The sequence below is a fragment of the Amphibalanus amphitrite genome, unplaced genomic scaffold (genome assembly GCF_019059575.1).
Source record: "Amphibalanus amphitrite isolate SeventyFive unplaced genomic scaffold, NRLGWU_Aamphi_draft 000339F_arrow, whole genome shotgun sequence".
In the NCBI taxonomy this organism is placed as follows: Eukaryota; Metazoa; Arthropoda; class Thecostraca; order Balanomorpha; family Balanidae; genus Amphibalanus; species Amphibalanus amphitrite.
In genome coordinates this window covers 375049-390865 of record NW_024881834.1, presented here as the reverse complement: position 1 = coordinate 390865, position 15817 = coordinate 375049, and the positions used below count along the sequence as shown (strand labels likewise).

At 50.3% G+C, this 15817-nt stretch overlaps 1 protein-coding gene and 3 non-coding genes across 5 annotated transcripts in view; 3 read left to right on the top strand and 1 right to left on the bottom strand.

The window, feature by feature from the left end:
- LOC122388930 (dynein axonemal heavy chain 2-like) overlaps positions 1 to 15817 on the top strand; it is a 44842-nt gene that overhangs the window by 3792 nt on the left and 25233 nt on the right. The window contains exons 9-33 of one of the 2 annotated variants that reach the window (XM_043380443.1): positions 207 to 347; positions 536 to 701; positions 1980 to 2116; positions 2467 to 2643; positions 2925 to 3090; positions 3384 to 3530; positions 3834 to 4048; positions 4356 to 4513; positions 4813 to 4958; positions 5238 to 5383; positions 5609 to 5702; positions 6243 to 6413; positions 6629 to 6824; positions 7108 to 7255; positions 12189 to 12389; positions 12606 to 12733; positions 12929 to 13063; positions 13269 to 13367; positions 13543 to 13676; positions 13926 to 14039; positions 14249 to 14433; positions 14696 to 14816; positions 14949 to 15100; positions 15240 to 15351; positions 15568 to 15706. In XM_043380443.1, coding sequence (XP_043236378.1) covers positions 207 to 347; positions 536 to 701; positions 1980 to 2116; positions 2467 to 2643; positions 2925 to 3090; positions 3384 to 3530; positions 3834 to 4048; positions 4356 to 4513; positions 4813 to 4958; positions 5238 to 5383; positions 5609 to 5702; positions 6243 to 6413; positions 6629 to 6824; positions 7108 to 7255; positions 12189 to 12389; positions 12606 to 12733; positions 12929 to 13063; positions 13269 to 13367; positions 13543 to 13676; positions 13926 to 14039; positions 14249 to 14433; positions 14696 to 14816; positions 14949 to 15100; positions 15240 to 15351; positions 15568 to 15706 — 3728 coding nt within the window. Of the gene's footprint in view, positions 1 to 206; positions 348 to 535; positions 702 to 1979; positions 2117 to 2466; positions 2650 to 2924; positions 3091 to 3383; positions 3531 to 3833; positions 4049 to 4355; positions 4514 to 4812; positions 4959 to 5237; positions 5384 to 5608; positions 5703 to 6242; positions 6414 to 6628; positions 6825 to 7107; positions 7256 to 12188; positions 12390 to 12605; positions 12734 to 12928; positions 13064 to 13268; positions 13368 to 13542; positions 13677 to 13925; positions 14040 to 14248; positions 14434 to 14695; positions 14817 to 14948; positions 15101 to 15239; positions 15352 to 15567; positions 15707 to 15817 lie in introns of both variants that reach the window. The other variant, XM_043380442.1, reaches the window with a different exon arrangement.
- Positions 797 to 878, top strand: Trnas-cga. The gene has a single exon. It is a non-coding gene; the product is annotated as a tRNA-Ser (tRNA).
- Trnas-uga lies at positions 1694 to 1782 on the top strand. Its single transcript has one exon. It is a non-coding gene; the product is annotated as a tRNA-Ser (tRNA).
- Positions 4543 to 4624, bottom strand: Trnas-cga. The gene has a single exon. It is a non-coding gene; the product is annotated as a tRNA-Ser (tRNA).

The following is a 15817-nucleotide window of genomic DNA, read 5'->3' as shown; positions in this document are numbered from 1 at the left end:
TCCAAGGGAACGATTGGGTGACCGTCATACGTGAATCATATTGCATATTTGATATGTATTCCGTTGTCAATTTCCGTGTCATCTTGACTACGTTTAATTGATTTGTAGTTACTTTCTGTTGTTACGTATTCATCGTACTTGCTCTCTATTCCTAATGCTCATTGCTCACTAATCTTCGCTGCGCTTCCACACCTGCGCCGTTTCAGCAACAAGCACTACCTGAGCATCCTGCAGGGTCCGTGCGAACAGCTGCGGAAGTCGGGTCCGGTGGAGATTCCCGGTCTGCTGCAGGACGTCCTCAACAGGATACGCGTCATCTGGATCAACTCTCCCTACTACAACACTCGGTGAGACGTACTCGGGGGTGTAGCGATACATACTTCACAGCGCAGTGACCGGGGTCGCCTTCGAAACACTTCCGTTATCAGACACTTTCATAACTGGTGGATGTTTTTGATAGGTTTCTTTTTAAGACACGGAGGTGGTAATTACAGTCGATGTGGCTGTTGACATACCGATCTTCTGTGTCGCCCAGGGAGCGTGTGACGGGCATGCTGCGCCGGGTCAGTACAGAGGTCATCAACCTGTGTCAGCGGGTCATCTCCATCGAGGGCATCTTCGGCGGCCGGTGCCGGTCCTCCATACAGACCCTGGAGCAGTGCATCGACTGCTCGGTGGCCTGGAAAAACATCTACAAGAAGGTGCGGAGTGTGGGAGAAATGTCCTGTCTATTTTCAATGTGTTTTTATATTGACATGCCCGTGGGTGGGGGTGGGGGGCCGGGGGGTCTCATAAGGCAGTCTTGGCCGAGTGGTTAAGGCGTCAGACTCGAAATCTGATGGGGTCTCCCCGCGCAGGTTCGAATCCTGCAGGCTGCGGCAGTTTCGTTTTGAGCAAAATTTGACCAGTGAACGTCGTTGAAATCGGACGTCAATTTGTGTGCCCCAGCCGATTGAGTCGGCATTACATTCATTGTTAGATATGTGGTCATTTAATATGAACACTAAACATACAACCGTGTGATCACCCGTTCGTCATTTCCACACTTATGACAGTCAAATGTTTCTCCTCCACGCCGTAACCCTCGGTCCGGGCTGGACAGGCAACTTTATCTCATGCGGGCTGCTCCCTTGAAGCGGCACCGCTGCTCCCAAGGGAGCACACCCGTAGCCGGGTGCATTGAGTACTGGGGGGGGGGGGGGGGGGGGGCTGGTCGGCCTGTCCTTTGGGACGGGCTCAACCCTGGTGACTCACTAGGCTGCCTGCCCAGACCAATGTCGCCCCCATAATTCCTATCAAATTTCTGGCTCTGAAATGGTCTTGTCAGACCGAAAGAGTCTAACCCAACAGAACAAAACAAACTGTGAGATCAGAGATGGGGACAGGAATGACATATTGGGCCGAGCCAGTCACCGGTTGGTGAGCCGCTTCTGTGAGAACTGTCTAAAGGGGCCGCAATGCCACGGCCACGCGCGAACGGTCACCCACAAAGAGTCCATCGGAGAAACCCTCCATCTCTATCCGGCTCTCGGTGACTGTCCATCCCGAAGTACGGGGGAGGATTGTCAGAAATGGGGCGCTAGAAAAATTCGAATTAAAGGAACAGGTGGAATAACTTCATGAATCCTGAGGAATTACATTTTAAAAGCAAAATTACTTTTGTTCTTTTTTAGCCTTTCCGCTCCTGACTCAGGCAGTCTTGGCCGAGTGGTTAAGACTTAAGGCGTCAGATTTGAAATCTGATGGGGTTTCCCCGCGCAGGTTCGAACCCTGCAGGCTGCGTATCCCTTTTCTGCTTCAGAATTTAGCCAGCACGCGCGTTATTTAGTGACGTCACTGTCAGCATCCACGCTTCTTAGCTGATCGATGTGACGACCGGTCGATTGTAAAGCATGATGCATTTCCTTAGCTTTTCTTCCGTCGTCACCTATCTGCAAACAGTCATTTAACCTCTTCCCCCTCGTTTCTCGCTGTCCCAGACGGCGCGCACGCACCACCGGTGTTCGGAGCAGGGCTGGGTGCTGGACGTCACCACCATATTCGCCGAGCTGGACGCGTTCACACAGCGCTGCAAGGACCTCATCGAGATTTGCAACTGCCAGATGTACCTCAACAGGTATGGGGGAGGCCGGAACGGCATGGGAGGGAGTTTTGGTGGGATGGGGATGTGTGAGAGAGCAAACATTTTTGGGGGGAATAGTAGCATGTACTGTAAAGAAAGGATTGCATCCTGCGAGGTCGGTTAGATTTGCTATGTTGGACACAGGCCGGGTACATACAGGTAGGCTAGACTGCTGCTCCATGGAAATTGGACTGTGGACCAGCAGGCATATTCGGGTGCTCCTGCGATTCTCTGACTTCTTCGATATCGCTCGGCAAAATTTTGAAATTAATGTATGATATAAATAAGACGACTCATCGGACGCTCAAAGTGACTGAATTGCTCTGCGTTTCTGCCGTCTGCAGGATGGAGGACGGCGAGCAGGTGCCGCTGCCGCTGTTCGGCGGCGCCCGCGCCCCGGACGTCGCCCGAAACATGCGCGAGATGGAGCGGGTATTCTGTGCAGCGCTGGCCGACCTCGGCACCAACCGGCAGATCATCAGTGACAACCGCTCCACCCAGTGGCTCAACGAGTTCAGAAAGTCAGTGTATGTGGTGAATAGGATCACCGTTCCACACAGTGGTTCGATGAGTTCAGAAAGGGCGGTGCATCGTAGGAGGTAACTATGTCTGAGTCGAACGGAATGCTGTAATTGTGTATATTTAGACAAATATGGGATTTACCGATGTTATTTAGATAAGTTCTTGTAATAGAATACATGTTTCGTCACAGTATGCTGCTGGCTTCTCATAGTTTGGTTTCGGAAATTCTGCTCTAAGGACGCCGGTCTTCCTCTGACCGTACGTCTCCACCTGTCGCCAGGTTCCGGATGCGAGTGAAGGACGTGGAGCTGATGTTGTCCAACATCATCGACTGGTCCTTCGAGACGGTGCGCACCGTCCGCGAGGGCATCGAGCTGCTCGACTGCTTCCGACGCTACGCCAACCGAGAAACCATACGGAGAATATTCGACATGAAGACCGTCCAGGTGAGGTAACGGGATGTGCCACCGTGCGGTCGCTGTCGTATAATAACATTGTCATATTTGCAATGCATGTGGTTTGATTACTTGAAAGTGCAAAACAGTTATATATAGCACTTAACACGTCATGCACTGCTGCAGAAAGTAGAAACCTTCCAATTTACGACCAAATGCCACCAGTGATTCATTGGACATTCCCATCCGTTCACCAAGCTTCATGAACCGTACTAAATTTTACGTACATCAGTCGCGAAAGTCTTCTCTTCCTTGCTAAACCGTCTTTCATCTCCGGTCGTCAGGTGTTTGAGATATTCGCCGACGAGCTACAGGCGGTGCGTCGCGAGCTCTCTAAGAAGGCGTTCAGTCTGGAGCCGACCTACCCCTACTACGCGGGCCAGGCGCACTGGGCCATGTCACTGGTCAGACGCATCCAGATGCCCATGGAGGTGAGTCCTGATGAAGGGGAGAGAATATATTGTGGTGAGGAGATGGATAGATGCATATAGATGATGTAGGGCGAGGTCGAAAAGATCCAAAAATACATATTTTTCACTCAGGCCTGGTCGAGACTTCAGCACTTCTTTTCTGCTTCCCCTTCAATCATTTATTTCGTGAATGCTGACTCACGCATGATGCCATGTACATGCCATGTATCATTTGACTGCAGACAGCCGTGGTTTAAATTTCAAACGTAGCATGCCGTGTATGGCGCTTTCTGATGCGCGCTCCTCCGCCCATTTACCGCTCAGGCGATCTCCGAGGCGCCGTGGCTGCCCAAGATCGGTATCGGAGACGAGACCAAGGAGCAGCACCGTCAGCTGAGCGTGGCCACGGCCGATTTCATCGCCAAGACGCACGGCGACTGGGCCAGCTCGGTGGAGCCGATCCCGCTGCAGCGGCTCGACCAGCCGCTGCTCACCAAGAGCCTCGAGCGCGCCGGATACATCGAGCCCAACTTTGACCGGTAAGGCTGGTAGGACTAACCCAACTTTGACCGGTGAGGAGCCCAACTTTGACCACTGAGGCTGGCTACATTATGCCCAACTTTGACAGGTGAGGCGGCTACGTTGAGCCCAACATTGACTGGCTAGTGTGCTCAGCTGGGCTACTAAATGTGCTGATATGACTTGGGTGGGATATTTGTAAGGCGATAACGTGAAGGTCGGGTCTGTGTTTTAGACCGAAAGACAAAGTGCCGCCAACCGTATTTATTCAAAGTTAGTTGCGGCAGCCGATCAGCCAAGGTATTGAACCTGCGCTATCCCGTGCAGGTACCTGCTGAAGCTGTTCCAGGAGGTGTACTACTGGGAGCGGCTCAACATGGAGATCCCGCCGCAGTGCTACGACGTCTTCCGGCGACGGGAGGAGATGAGACACCTCCGGGAGGCCGTCGGAGAGCTCTGCAAAGACTTCAACCACATCGTGGCCTGTCAGTATACAGGGGGGAGAAAACAGTGCCGCAGCCTGCAGGATTCGAACCTGCGCGGGGAGACCCCATCAGATTTCGAGTCTGACGCCTTAACCGCTCGGCCAAGACTGCCACGTTTGGGCGGGAGAGCCGTTATTTTCTTTCCGAAAGGGTCTGAATTTTATCCGCTATTTCCCACTGATGAGCTAAACCTGTCTTGAAGAGTCATCGTCACTCGGGCATGCGCTTACATTATAAACAGACCAACCCAGTGACTGCCGACTGGCTCTGACCGACCGATTTCCTCCGTTTACCGACAGCGCTGTCCGCGGACGAGCGGCTGCTGTTCCGGGACCGTATCAACTTCCTCAGCCGAAAACTGGCGCCCGGCTTCAGCAAACTGTTCTGGACGGGCAAGGGCGCCGCCGAGTCCTTCATCAAAGAGTCGAGACTCGGAGCCGCCAAGGTAAGGCTTCACTGATTACCTACCTACTTTCGCTGTATCGTCGGCCTAATAATGTTGGCTGAAAATCATGAAAATCGGCTGCTTTGCTTACTACGCCAAAGGAATGTTGAACTCTAAGGATTTTCAGGTGACGTGTCCTTAAATTTTGAATGCCACTTATCACTATATTCTAGTCTGTAACTTTAATCTGGCGCATGATTCTGAACCTAGGCATAACAGTGACACGACACATTGGAGATTTATAGGACGCATGACTGTTGTTGGCTTCTCATTCATCAGGTTCAGGCGATCGTGAACCACTACAAGGAGTCCAACAAGCTGATCTCCGAGAAGTGTATGTCGCTGGCCGAGTCCTGGCTGATCAACATCGACACGAACCGGGTGTACACGTTCGAGGAGCTGCAGCAGAGCCAGGAAGACCACAGGCGAGTCGCGCACAGGGAGTCCGTGGTAGCAACGTCCTGTCGAGTATCGACCGACAGATATAGCACAAGATCAGTCGGTTGTTTTATGTAATATAACTAAGTGATCGTTTTAGTTCATAAGTTTTTGAGGTACTTTTTATGGCTGAGTTCTTTTTATCAGAAATGAGCATACATAGATTTATACACTCCAAGGTAGACAATTTGAGCTTGGCTTTGCGTTTTCAGGAAGAGCGTCGTGGAGCTGCTGAGAAACCGTCAATCGGAAATTATGGAGATTCTGACGAACGTCTTCGAGCACTTCAAAAACGACTCGCAGGCGGTGAGTTCTAATTACGCCGGGTGGAAGCGCACTGGCGGGAAATAAACATTCGAAATTAAATCTTTTGATGTGTATCGCAAGCCGAAGAAGTAATGACTATGTGCCGGTATAACTTGCTCTTACGTGCAATCAAGGGAACACATTTGGAACCCAGTACAATCACAGCTGTAGTGTGTCTACAACTCGTCCCTAATTTTGTCCTGTAATGGTAGAGCAGAGCACTTAGTCTGCAATCAACCTCGAAGCTGTGTGTCACTGTTTGTCTTCGCGTTGACAGCAGACTGAACTTAGTCCAAACTGTTTTTTAAATGTTTGTCTGGCGCGTTTCAAAGTTATGTTTACTAATTTTATCTGGCGCGTTTGTAGGTGCTGCAGCAGAAACTTATCAGCAGCGACTATTCACAGCCGGCCTTTGTCACTGTTTTGGTGCGTTTACAGGTGCTGTAGCAGACTGAGACAAGGTCCAGGTATTTGGCGCTGTTCGTCGGTATATTCACAGGCGCTCCAGCGGTTTGTCATTGTTTTTCGGCGCGTTTTCAGGTGCTGCAGCACTGGGGCAAGTACCTGGGCCGGATCAGCATCGCCGTCCTCGAGTCCATCAAACACAACGTACGCACCTCTCTGACGACGCTCAGCAAGATCGTCAACGTGGACAGCAAGTCGGGGTCGGTGGCGCTCATTGGCGTCAAGGTGCTGCTCAAAAACAACAAGGTGAGCTGATGGGATCCTTGCTTGCCTCAATGAGACAACTGTTGTGGAAACCGGCGCCATTCCTCGCATACTGACTTATCGTCTGGGTCTCTTTTTTATTTGGGGTACAGATGCCGCTGGTTGAGAGCTAACAACATTTAACATTCACACACATAAATCCCCAGTGCCCACCCACGTCTAACCGACCGCGGGCTGTGGTCCGTCCCCCTCTCCAGATCGAGCTGGAGCCGAGTGTGTCGGAGATGGCCGAGTTTCTGTGCAGCTACCTGCAGCAGCTGGCCGCAGAGTTCGACTCGTGGGAGCACATTCCCGGCGTGCTGGGACACCCGGACCGGAACCCGCCGCAGGCCATGAACTCTATACTGCTCACCGACGAGGACGCCAACAAGGTCCAGATGGCCATCAACAATGGTGAGAGGGAGGAGGGAGAGAAGGGAGGGAGGAAGGGAGGGTTTGAGGTAGGAGAGGCAGAGAGAGGGATGGGGAAAAGGATGCATGGCTGGCAGCTGCTTATGTAGTATAGCTACGCTGTTTAATTTATTATCAACGGTAAGTGCACATAATTCCATGTCTGTAGTTGAATCAGGACTTGTTGAAGTGTCTGCCGTTTATGCGCAATAATATGATGCATACGAACTATTCAAAACATTTACCGCATCAAATGTTAATTGTTGCGGCTTCGTTTGCGTGTCAGGAATGGCGGTGACAGCCACGCAGCTGCAGAACTACCTGAAAACGTGGGACTCGTTCCGCGACATCTGGGAGATGGACAAGGACATGTTCATCAAGCGCTACCACAGGATGAACCCGACCGTGGCCGCGTTCGACAGCGACATCGCCAGGTCAGTCCCAATCTGGGGGTGCATGTTCGGTGTGGTGGGGCTGGGAGGGGGAGTGTGGAGTTCAGGCCATGGCAGTGCAGACTGCAGTGCAGAGAGGGGTGCCGCTAGTCTCACAAGAGACCCCTGTGGGCTTGAAACGCGATTTTCGATTTGTATTCGACCGTTTCGTCAGTTTCGGTTAGGTATATGAGACTATTCACGTCCGTAGGTTAATAAGATAACGGTCACTCTGACGGTCATAACGTTAAAGGTCATGGGATAAGGATATTACGGGAGGACATTGGACTGAGTCAGCTGAGTCATTGCCACTAAGTCTGTGACTAAAAAGCAAGCGGTGGATTTTCGTCGTAGCGGGCGTTAGAATGGATGCTAATTATCAATCCAACAAATAATCCTCGCCGGGAGCTACAGGAATAGTTGGAGCAAGTACCTGTTTCTCGTAGGTAGTGCGGTGGCTTATTTAGTTATTTTTCCCGCGAAGCGTTTCAAGTGTTCAAGACCTTATTTTAGCAAGTTAGTTTAATTTGAAGTGCAGCGGATCACCGATCACGTAACGGTAAGTATTGTCTTGTCTACACGTGAGCGAACAATTAGTGTCGAGCGTAGTAACAAAATACCACGTGGCTTTAATGTACGACCCCTTTTAACCGTTTGTTGATGTTTGATATGCTCTAGGAAGTCCATGTGTAGGCTCAAGGTGTGAAACACTCGTTCTCACATTGTATTCTGAGCGAGACCTCCAATTGATGACGAAAATCAAATATCAATCATAATTATATCACGTTATTGATTTATTGATCAAAGCAGCTCAACCATTATTGATTCGGATGACCGTAGTACACAAATGGAAAAGTTCAGCGACTGAATTTACGAATGAAATTAACTTTGTTTGAAGCAGTCAACGCATGTCCCCACCCTGTAATTGTACTGTGCAGGTACACATCAGACAGACTCATTCCAGGAATAGAAGAGTCCAATGTCAAAACAGCAATCTACAACACTACTTATATAACCCACATTTCACTGGGAGCATATCATTTTGAGCGAAAGCATAGATTACCTGCCAGGTTGCGGAGAAAGCGGTGACATTTGAAGTGCGTCAAAGCTACGTAGATATAGTGCCGACGAACACAACCAACAGAATCGCTCGGCACTCGGGGCAGTCGAGGCGTCGCGGACCTCGCGACACGGTCGGCTATTCGACTCGGACCGATCGAGCTGATCGAGACTAGGCACGATGTGCGCCTGGTCACTGCTGCTGCAACTGCTGCTGCTGACGCTGCCGGCGAGCCTGGCCGTCACCCGGGACCGGTACACGCTGCAGCCCAACATCACCTTCAGCGGTCCGGCGGTCCGCTCCGTGCGGGCCGCCTCCGTGCCGCACTGCGCCCGCTTCTGCAGCGCCCTGACGTCCACCTTCTGCGACGGCTTCCGCTACGGCGGCGGCCAGTGCGAGCTGCTGGCCAGCGGCCACCACTGTCTGCTGACGGGCCAGCGGGCCGCCGGGGAGCTGGCCAGCTATCAGCGCCGGACGGAGGGCGGCGTCGCCCCGCTCTGCGGACCCGGCTGGGTGCCCTTCGACGGCAGCTGCTACCTGCGCAACACCACGCCGCAGACGCGCGAGGCCGCCGAGACGTTGTGCGCCGCCGAGAACCCGTGCTCGGCGCTCGTCTCTGTGGGCAGCCGGCTGGAGCTGGCGTTTGTGATGCACCACTGGAGCCGGCCGACCGTCTCCGAGTGGACCGGCGCCCGGCTGGTGGCCGGCGCCTGGACCAACCCGGACGGCACGCAGATGCCGGACGGAACGACCGTCTCCGGCGGGGCCGGCACCTGCCTGGCCACCTTCCCCGACCGGCGCCCGGACCTGCTGCTGCTGCGGCTCGGCCCCACCGAAGAGGTGGCGGCCATCTGCGAGGCCGTCCGTCCGGCGGCCGTCCCGCCGTCCGGCTGTCCGCCCGGCTGGCTGCAGCTCGACTCTGCCTGCTTCACGTACCGGGCCGAGCCGCTGTCTCATCAGGCGGCCGACGAGTTCTGCAGCTCGCTGCAGGCCGGCGCGCGCCTCGGACACCCGGCCAGACCGGGCGACCAGCAGATCCTGGTAGCGTTCGTCAGTCAGAGCGCCGTCGGCCGGTTCTGGGTCGGCCTGACCGACGTTGTCGTCGAAAATGTCTGGCGCTCCATGGATGGCTCACCCAACTCCTTCCAGTGGACTCCGACTCGCGATCCGGAGAAGCTGAACGCCCTGGAGAACTGCCTCCTGCTGGACAGCGACACCGGCTGGGCGTACGACAAGGAGTGCTATGTGGCGATGCCCTTCATTTGTCAGATAAAGCCGTCTCAGCTTGCTGGTTATACGACTGGCTGAGTGATCATCCTCACAGCTGTATTGCTATGAAAGTATTTCGTTGAAAGTATGTTAACTTTAGATCTTATTGGAGAATCGCAAGATAGAACCTTTATTTTATTTAATGATGGCCTAACTCATCATTTGGTGTGTAGGATCCTGTTGATGATTTAATGAATTAGAATAAAATGAACTAATCTTAAGCAATGCAGTGTATTTGTGTGTTGTAGCACATATTTAATAAATTGACTTCAAATGGGAGGAGCATATTAATCCGCGCCGGGCCAGGGGTGTTTGAACACAGTTTTTGCGGTTTTGCGTTTTTGCGGTTGCGGTTTTTCGCAGATATCTCATAAACGAGCTTTTTACACACCTAGTAATGCATCTTTTCCGCACATGTTTTGAAAATTTCAGACCCAGGGCTCTCAAGGCCAGGTCAACAGGCCACGTCAAGTGACCTCACCTCACAAAAAGTTTGAATCCTGTTCATACCTACACCGACTGAACGATCACCTTGAAACTTTCAGCGATCGATAGGAGCAGCAGTAAATACAAAATTTATATCTCCGTATTTTGATATCGGTGACCTAAGTTCAGGTCAATTTTGCGACCTCTCCATTATAAGTCGATGGGAAAAATTGAAAGAGTCTCTTTTGGACGAACGTCATTCCCAACACTCCTAACATTGAGTTACGGGTAAACATGCGAAGCGGAATCGAAAAATAGCATCTGTGACCTCTCCAATTATGTTCCTGAGGTCATATCAGGTCATGAAAGGTCCCCAGCAGTTTTTGTCAATAACTCTTGATAGAAACATGCTAGAGCGATGAAAATACCTCAGATGTGTTCATCTCGATGATACGGATCGACTGATATGCAACATGACCCTTTCCGGTCAGGTCATGGCCTTGACTTCAGGTCAAATTTTTAAAATAACCTGTAATGGTTAAATTATAGTTGCCGACTCTTTAGAGAAATGCCACCAGCGAAACGGCTACATCTTTCTTTATTCACTAAGGAACCCGCTGGACCAGTCGTTGGGTGGCCGTACATACATACCGACCGACGGCACACCGACGACTCGCATTTGACGAAATTTGACGAAAATATGCTGTTTTGAGGCTAAAAAAAAATTAGTTTATTCGACGCGTCTCGACGAGAGGACCACGATGCTGGCAAAATAAATGTCGTCACTCTCTTGACTCAAAATTTATTGCAGAAAAACGTTGTTCTTAAAGCTGCTATTTTTGGAGTTTTTGCCCTCTGGAGGCTAAACCGTTGACCTGAGGTCAAATCTGTGAGCAACACTCAAATGTGTGTAAAAGGGCTATCGAATGCGCTTTTTTTGCGGCGCTGTAGCTATTGGTGTCCGAATTAGCCGTTGGCAGTTTCCTAAATTGTTGAAATAGACTAAATTTGACCTTTGATGACCTCTGGCGAACTGACCTTTGACCTGACCCCAAAAATGACCAAAAATGACAAAATTGAAAATGAAATGAAAAAAGTGTTTCCGTCATTATTTGTGACGCTCTTCTGAATGCCGCTTACCGCGTGTCGCTATGGCCCAGGAGCCGAGTTGACGGTGGGAGGGGTTCAGACACCCCACGGCCCGGCGCGGGTTAAATATTTTTTTTTTAGTGTGCAATGCTGGCTGAGTTTTGTTGTTAGTTGTTGCAACACTACCCAGGTTGTTGGGTTATTTGATCGCAACGTTTCTTTTTGCAATTTCTACTTCTCAAATGTGGGTATTTAATGTATCATTACGGCCAGGTTCACTGGCAGCGTCAACAGCAGCAGCAGCAGCAGCAGCAGCAGCAGCAGCAGCAGAGACCATGAGGCGCGCATCGTGCCTTGTCTCGGCTGCTTCGTCCTGGCTAATACGCCTCGACGTGTCGCGTCCGCAGCGTCTCTACTGCCCGACTCTCGATTTTTTTCAGCGTTGTTTGATGTGACTACGTTTCATTGGCAATGAAATAGCTATCCGGACACCATTAACGCTTTGCAAATGTTACTTAGTAGGTATGTGTTTCGGCGGCAAATAATTTGGTCCCTAGAGATGTGCATTATGTGGGCCGCCTATATAACATGGTGCTTGATTGCCGTTTCGGATTTTCCACTGTCGATCGGCACGTCTTTGGAGAATTTGAGTAAATGACTGGTGTTATAGCTGGCTGGCTGGCTGTGGCGGGATTTCATTTCAAATTTTGTGGTGTGAAGATTGGGTGTGGATTGGTGTTTATGTTGTAGCATTTGCTGGCGCCTGATTTCTGTTCACATTTTCAAACCTTAGGTGTTTGTTTGAGCAAGGAAGTATCAAGAAGCCTTTCATAACATTTCGCTTCCATGTTTTGATTATTTGACGTCTTTCTTCGAATTTCAAAGTGAAGACGGTTCTGAAATAAGTTGATCCCTAAAATGTATAGTGAAAATTTGTAAATCCCCTAAAAGTTGTTCCCTCGAATGCTAGAGAGCATAAGTAGGTATTAACAATATAGGAATGCATGCTTGAGTTAAACCGTTTGCTTCGTAATCTGTGAGCGCCGGACAGGATCACCAGTCACCACCCAACCGTCACCTAATCCTCCCCAGATATTCTGAGGTGGCCAACAACGTGCAGATGCAGGACACTATCGTGGGCAGCCAGTTCACCATGTTGGACAGCGCCGGTCTGAAGCAGTCGATCGTCAGCCACTGCACCGAGTGGCAGCTGAAGCTGACCCAGCTGCTGCTGCGGATCGCCTCCGACCGGCTCACCGAGGTGCACCGCTACGTCACTGATAATACTGCCGGGTGAGAGCGGGACGCTGCCACAGCCGGAGAAAAGATCGGAGTACCGAGCGACCTCGGGTCTCGGGGACTAGCAATGGAGTCGCCCGCAGGGCGTTCATTTTTTGCTGTCAGCCTGCTTTTACAAACCTCGTTTGTGGTTATGAGGATACGTTTAATTATGCTTTTTTAGATGCTTCGTGGCGGTATTTCGTGGTTTATGGTTTGATCTGCTCCCAGGATGAAGTACGAGCCGCAAACATTGGACGAACTGCAGACCAGCATCAACCTCCATGAGCGACTGTTACGCGAGCAGCCCGAGCAGGAGGCCAGCTTCCCCGTCATGGAGGAACAGTTTGTTGTACTCGGTGAGATTTGTGCCGCTGTGGCGTCCGCAAGGCCGGCGGGAGTCATTGAAATACTTTTTCCTGTGGGATACATGCATCTAAGGATAAGCAGCGTTGTGTGAAGAAAATTTTACGGCCCACCTCACGATGAAAACCATCCAAAATATATGCCCTACACTTGATTATCCTAATGACGAAGTTTCCTACGTATTCTAGAGAAGTACGAGGTGACTGTAGAGGACTCTGTGCTGGACGACCTCCATCGTCTTCCCCCGGTGTGGGAGGCATACTGCGCCCTTCTGGTGGAAACCACCGAGACACTGGAGGCGCAAAAGGACAGGTTTAGAACCGGTGAGCAATGCACTTGGGATGTTCACAGCACCGGGATGCCGTTCGGCAAAAACGCATTTATTTATCGAGTTGTGTTGACGAACGTTGAATACTGATAGCCGTTTGGTTATAGTTCACTACGCATGTATACTGAGCGTAGGATGCTTCTTGGTGAAATTGTTATGCATCCATGTTCCTGTTCTTAATACAGTCCTTCCTTTCTCAGGTCTACTGGCGGATGCAAACGATCTCAAGAAGGGTATCACTAACCTGATCGACGACTTCAAACAAAAGGGTCCTTTCACCAACGCTTGGGATGTAGAAGGTAAGCGTATAACAACGATCGCATTCAGTAAGTCGAGTAATACAACCAACTTGCCTGCGTTCGTAATGGAAGCATAGGATTGAATGCGGGTATGTAGGTCTTGACACATCACAAGGTTGTGACGTTGAAGGTGATGATACTTAGGTTATCGTTTGAATATGATGACATTTTTCAGCGGCCCGGGCTAACATCAACGAATACCGCAACCAGGCTGCTCTGCTGAAGGAGAAAGATCAGATTATCAAGACAGGACTGAAGATCTTCAACATTGAGCATCCGCTATCCAAGGACTTGAAACGCTTTGAAACGGTGCGGACTTGTGGGTCCGAAGCCTAATTCTGCGTTCATGTCTGCTGAAGTGCCTCACGAAAAGCTGCTATGTCACATAGACTACCGATTCGGAGAAACTGAGTAGATAAAGCTTCAATAGCAATACCTTGTCCGTGGCTGAAAACTTTTTCCGTAGTCTTTCACTACTCTGAGCTAAGCGACTAATGAATTTATATGTATGAAGCCATGGTAGTCGTAAATCACTTGCTTGCATTTGCCTGTCGGCAGGACCTCGATGCCATCGACTCAGTCTGGGCGCTGACGGCAGAATGGGAACAGTCCTGGATCGAATGGAAAGGACATCGATTCCAGGAACTCGACACCATCGAGCTCGACTCTCAGGTACGACATTTTTGATGCATTCACAATTCATATATCGGAGATATAGTGATAAAGTTGGTACGTTTAATTAACTAGTCGACTGCTATGGACTATGATGCAGAAATCATGCATTTCATCCAACGAATTGTTGTGCATCTACATTGGACAACGGTTTCGTTTCAAAATGACTGGCCGAATGAACTTTATTTATCCCTTTTTCTCCCATATAGGCCACCAGTCTGCACAAGCGCCTGACCAAGCAACTGAAAGAGTATCGTGATAACGGCTGGGACATCATCGAGCAGACGAAAACGCAGGTAGACGCCTTCCGCAAGGCGCTGCCGCTCATCATGGACCTGAAGAACGTGGCGCTGCGCACCCGACACTGGGAGGAGATCAGAGCCCTCATTGGCAGGTACGGCTGACGGGCTGGCCCAGACTCGCTGGTACAAAAGTGCTCGGCGGTGACTGGTGGCCATGCAGTATGTTCATGGTGAATTGTCATACATATGATCATGGTCGTGAAGCATGTAACCATATGTCATTAAATATAGGGGTGGCCAAGAAGAGGTGATTGAAACTGATGCTTTTGCTCACAGTTAGCCGATGTGCTTAGCGATGTAGAGACTGGCATTGTATTGATCGTTTATTTCCTCTTTACCCGTGGTCTGTGACAGGGAGTTCAACGAGGACACTGACCTGACAATGGACAGCATCTTCGAGTGGGGCATGAACCAGTACTCTGAAGAGATTCACAACATCTCTCAGTCGGCCACTAAGGAGATGACCATCGAAAAGGTATGGACGACTTCATTTAATCGACGCTCAGTTTGTAATTTCTTTGATGACAGCTATAAACTGCAGGGCAATCTCAATTTGGCATGTCTGTAAGTCATTAAGGAGGCTAACATCGTGTGAAACGTGTTGCAGATGCTGATGAAGATGAAGTCGACCTGGGACGAGATGGAGATGGAGATCCTGCCGTACAAGGACGGCCGCGGCCTGCGCTGCCGCGTGCCCGACGACCTATTCCAGGTGCTGGAGGACAACCAGGTCGGACTGCAGACCATGAAGGCATCCAGGTGAGCAATCCGCCTCTACTGTGTACAGTTTTGGACTGCACTATATATTGTTCGTAACCAATATTCGTGTGAGTGTTTAAACTTCATTTTTACTTATTATATTTTTAGTACTACACATCTTTGCTCTTTTGCTGGACAGATTTGTGGAGCCTTTCCGAGAAGAAGTGAAGTGGTGGGAAAAGACACTCACCGTCGTCTACGAGGTCATCGACGCCATCCTCTCGGTGCAGAAGCAGTGGATGTATATGGAGGTATGAACGAGCAAACAATAACGGCTGTCTTGCTTGGAAAAGTCGCTAATCTACATACACGAATCGTTTCAGAACCTCAGCTCCTTGAATTGAGGATTGATAAGAAAGCTACATTTGAGTTTTGATCAACCATCGCTAAAGAGTAAATGTTTCGAATACACGAAAGATACATGTTCCGTTTTTGTCAACAACGAAGTGGTCGTTTCTTTCTTTCAGAACATCTTCTTGGCAGACGACATTCGCAAGCAAATGCCGCGGGAAACGACCGACTTCGGTATCATCGACAATACGTGGCAGAGCATGCTCGTTGTCATGAAGATTGACACGCTCATTCTCCGGGCAACTCACAAGAAAGGTATGGACGTCAAGAAGGTCTCTACGGCTGTGCAGTTGTCAGTGGATGAACGTACCAAAGCATCCACGTTTCTTTCCTTTTCAAGCCATAGCGAATCGGCGTTTAAGTGTG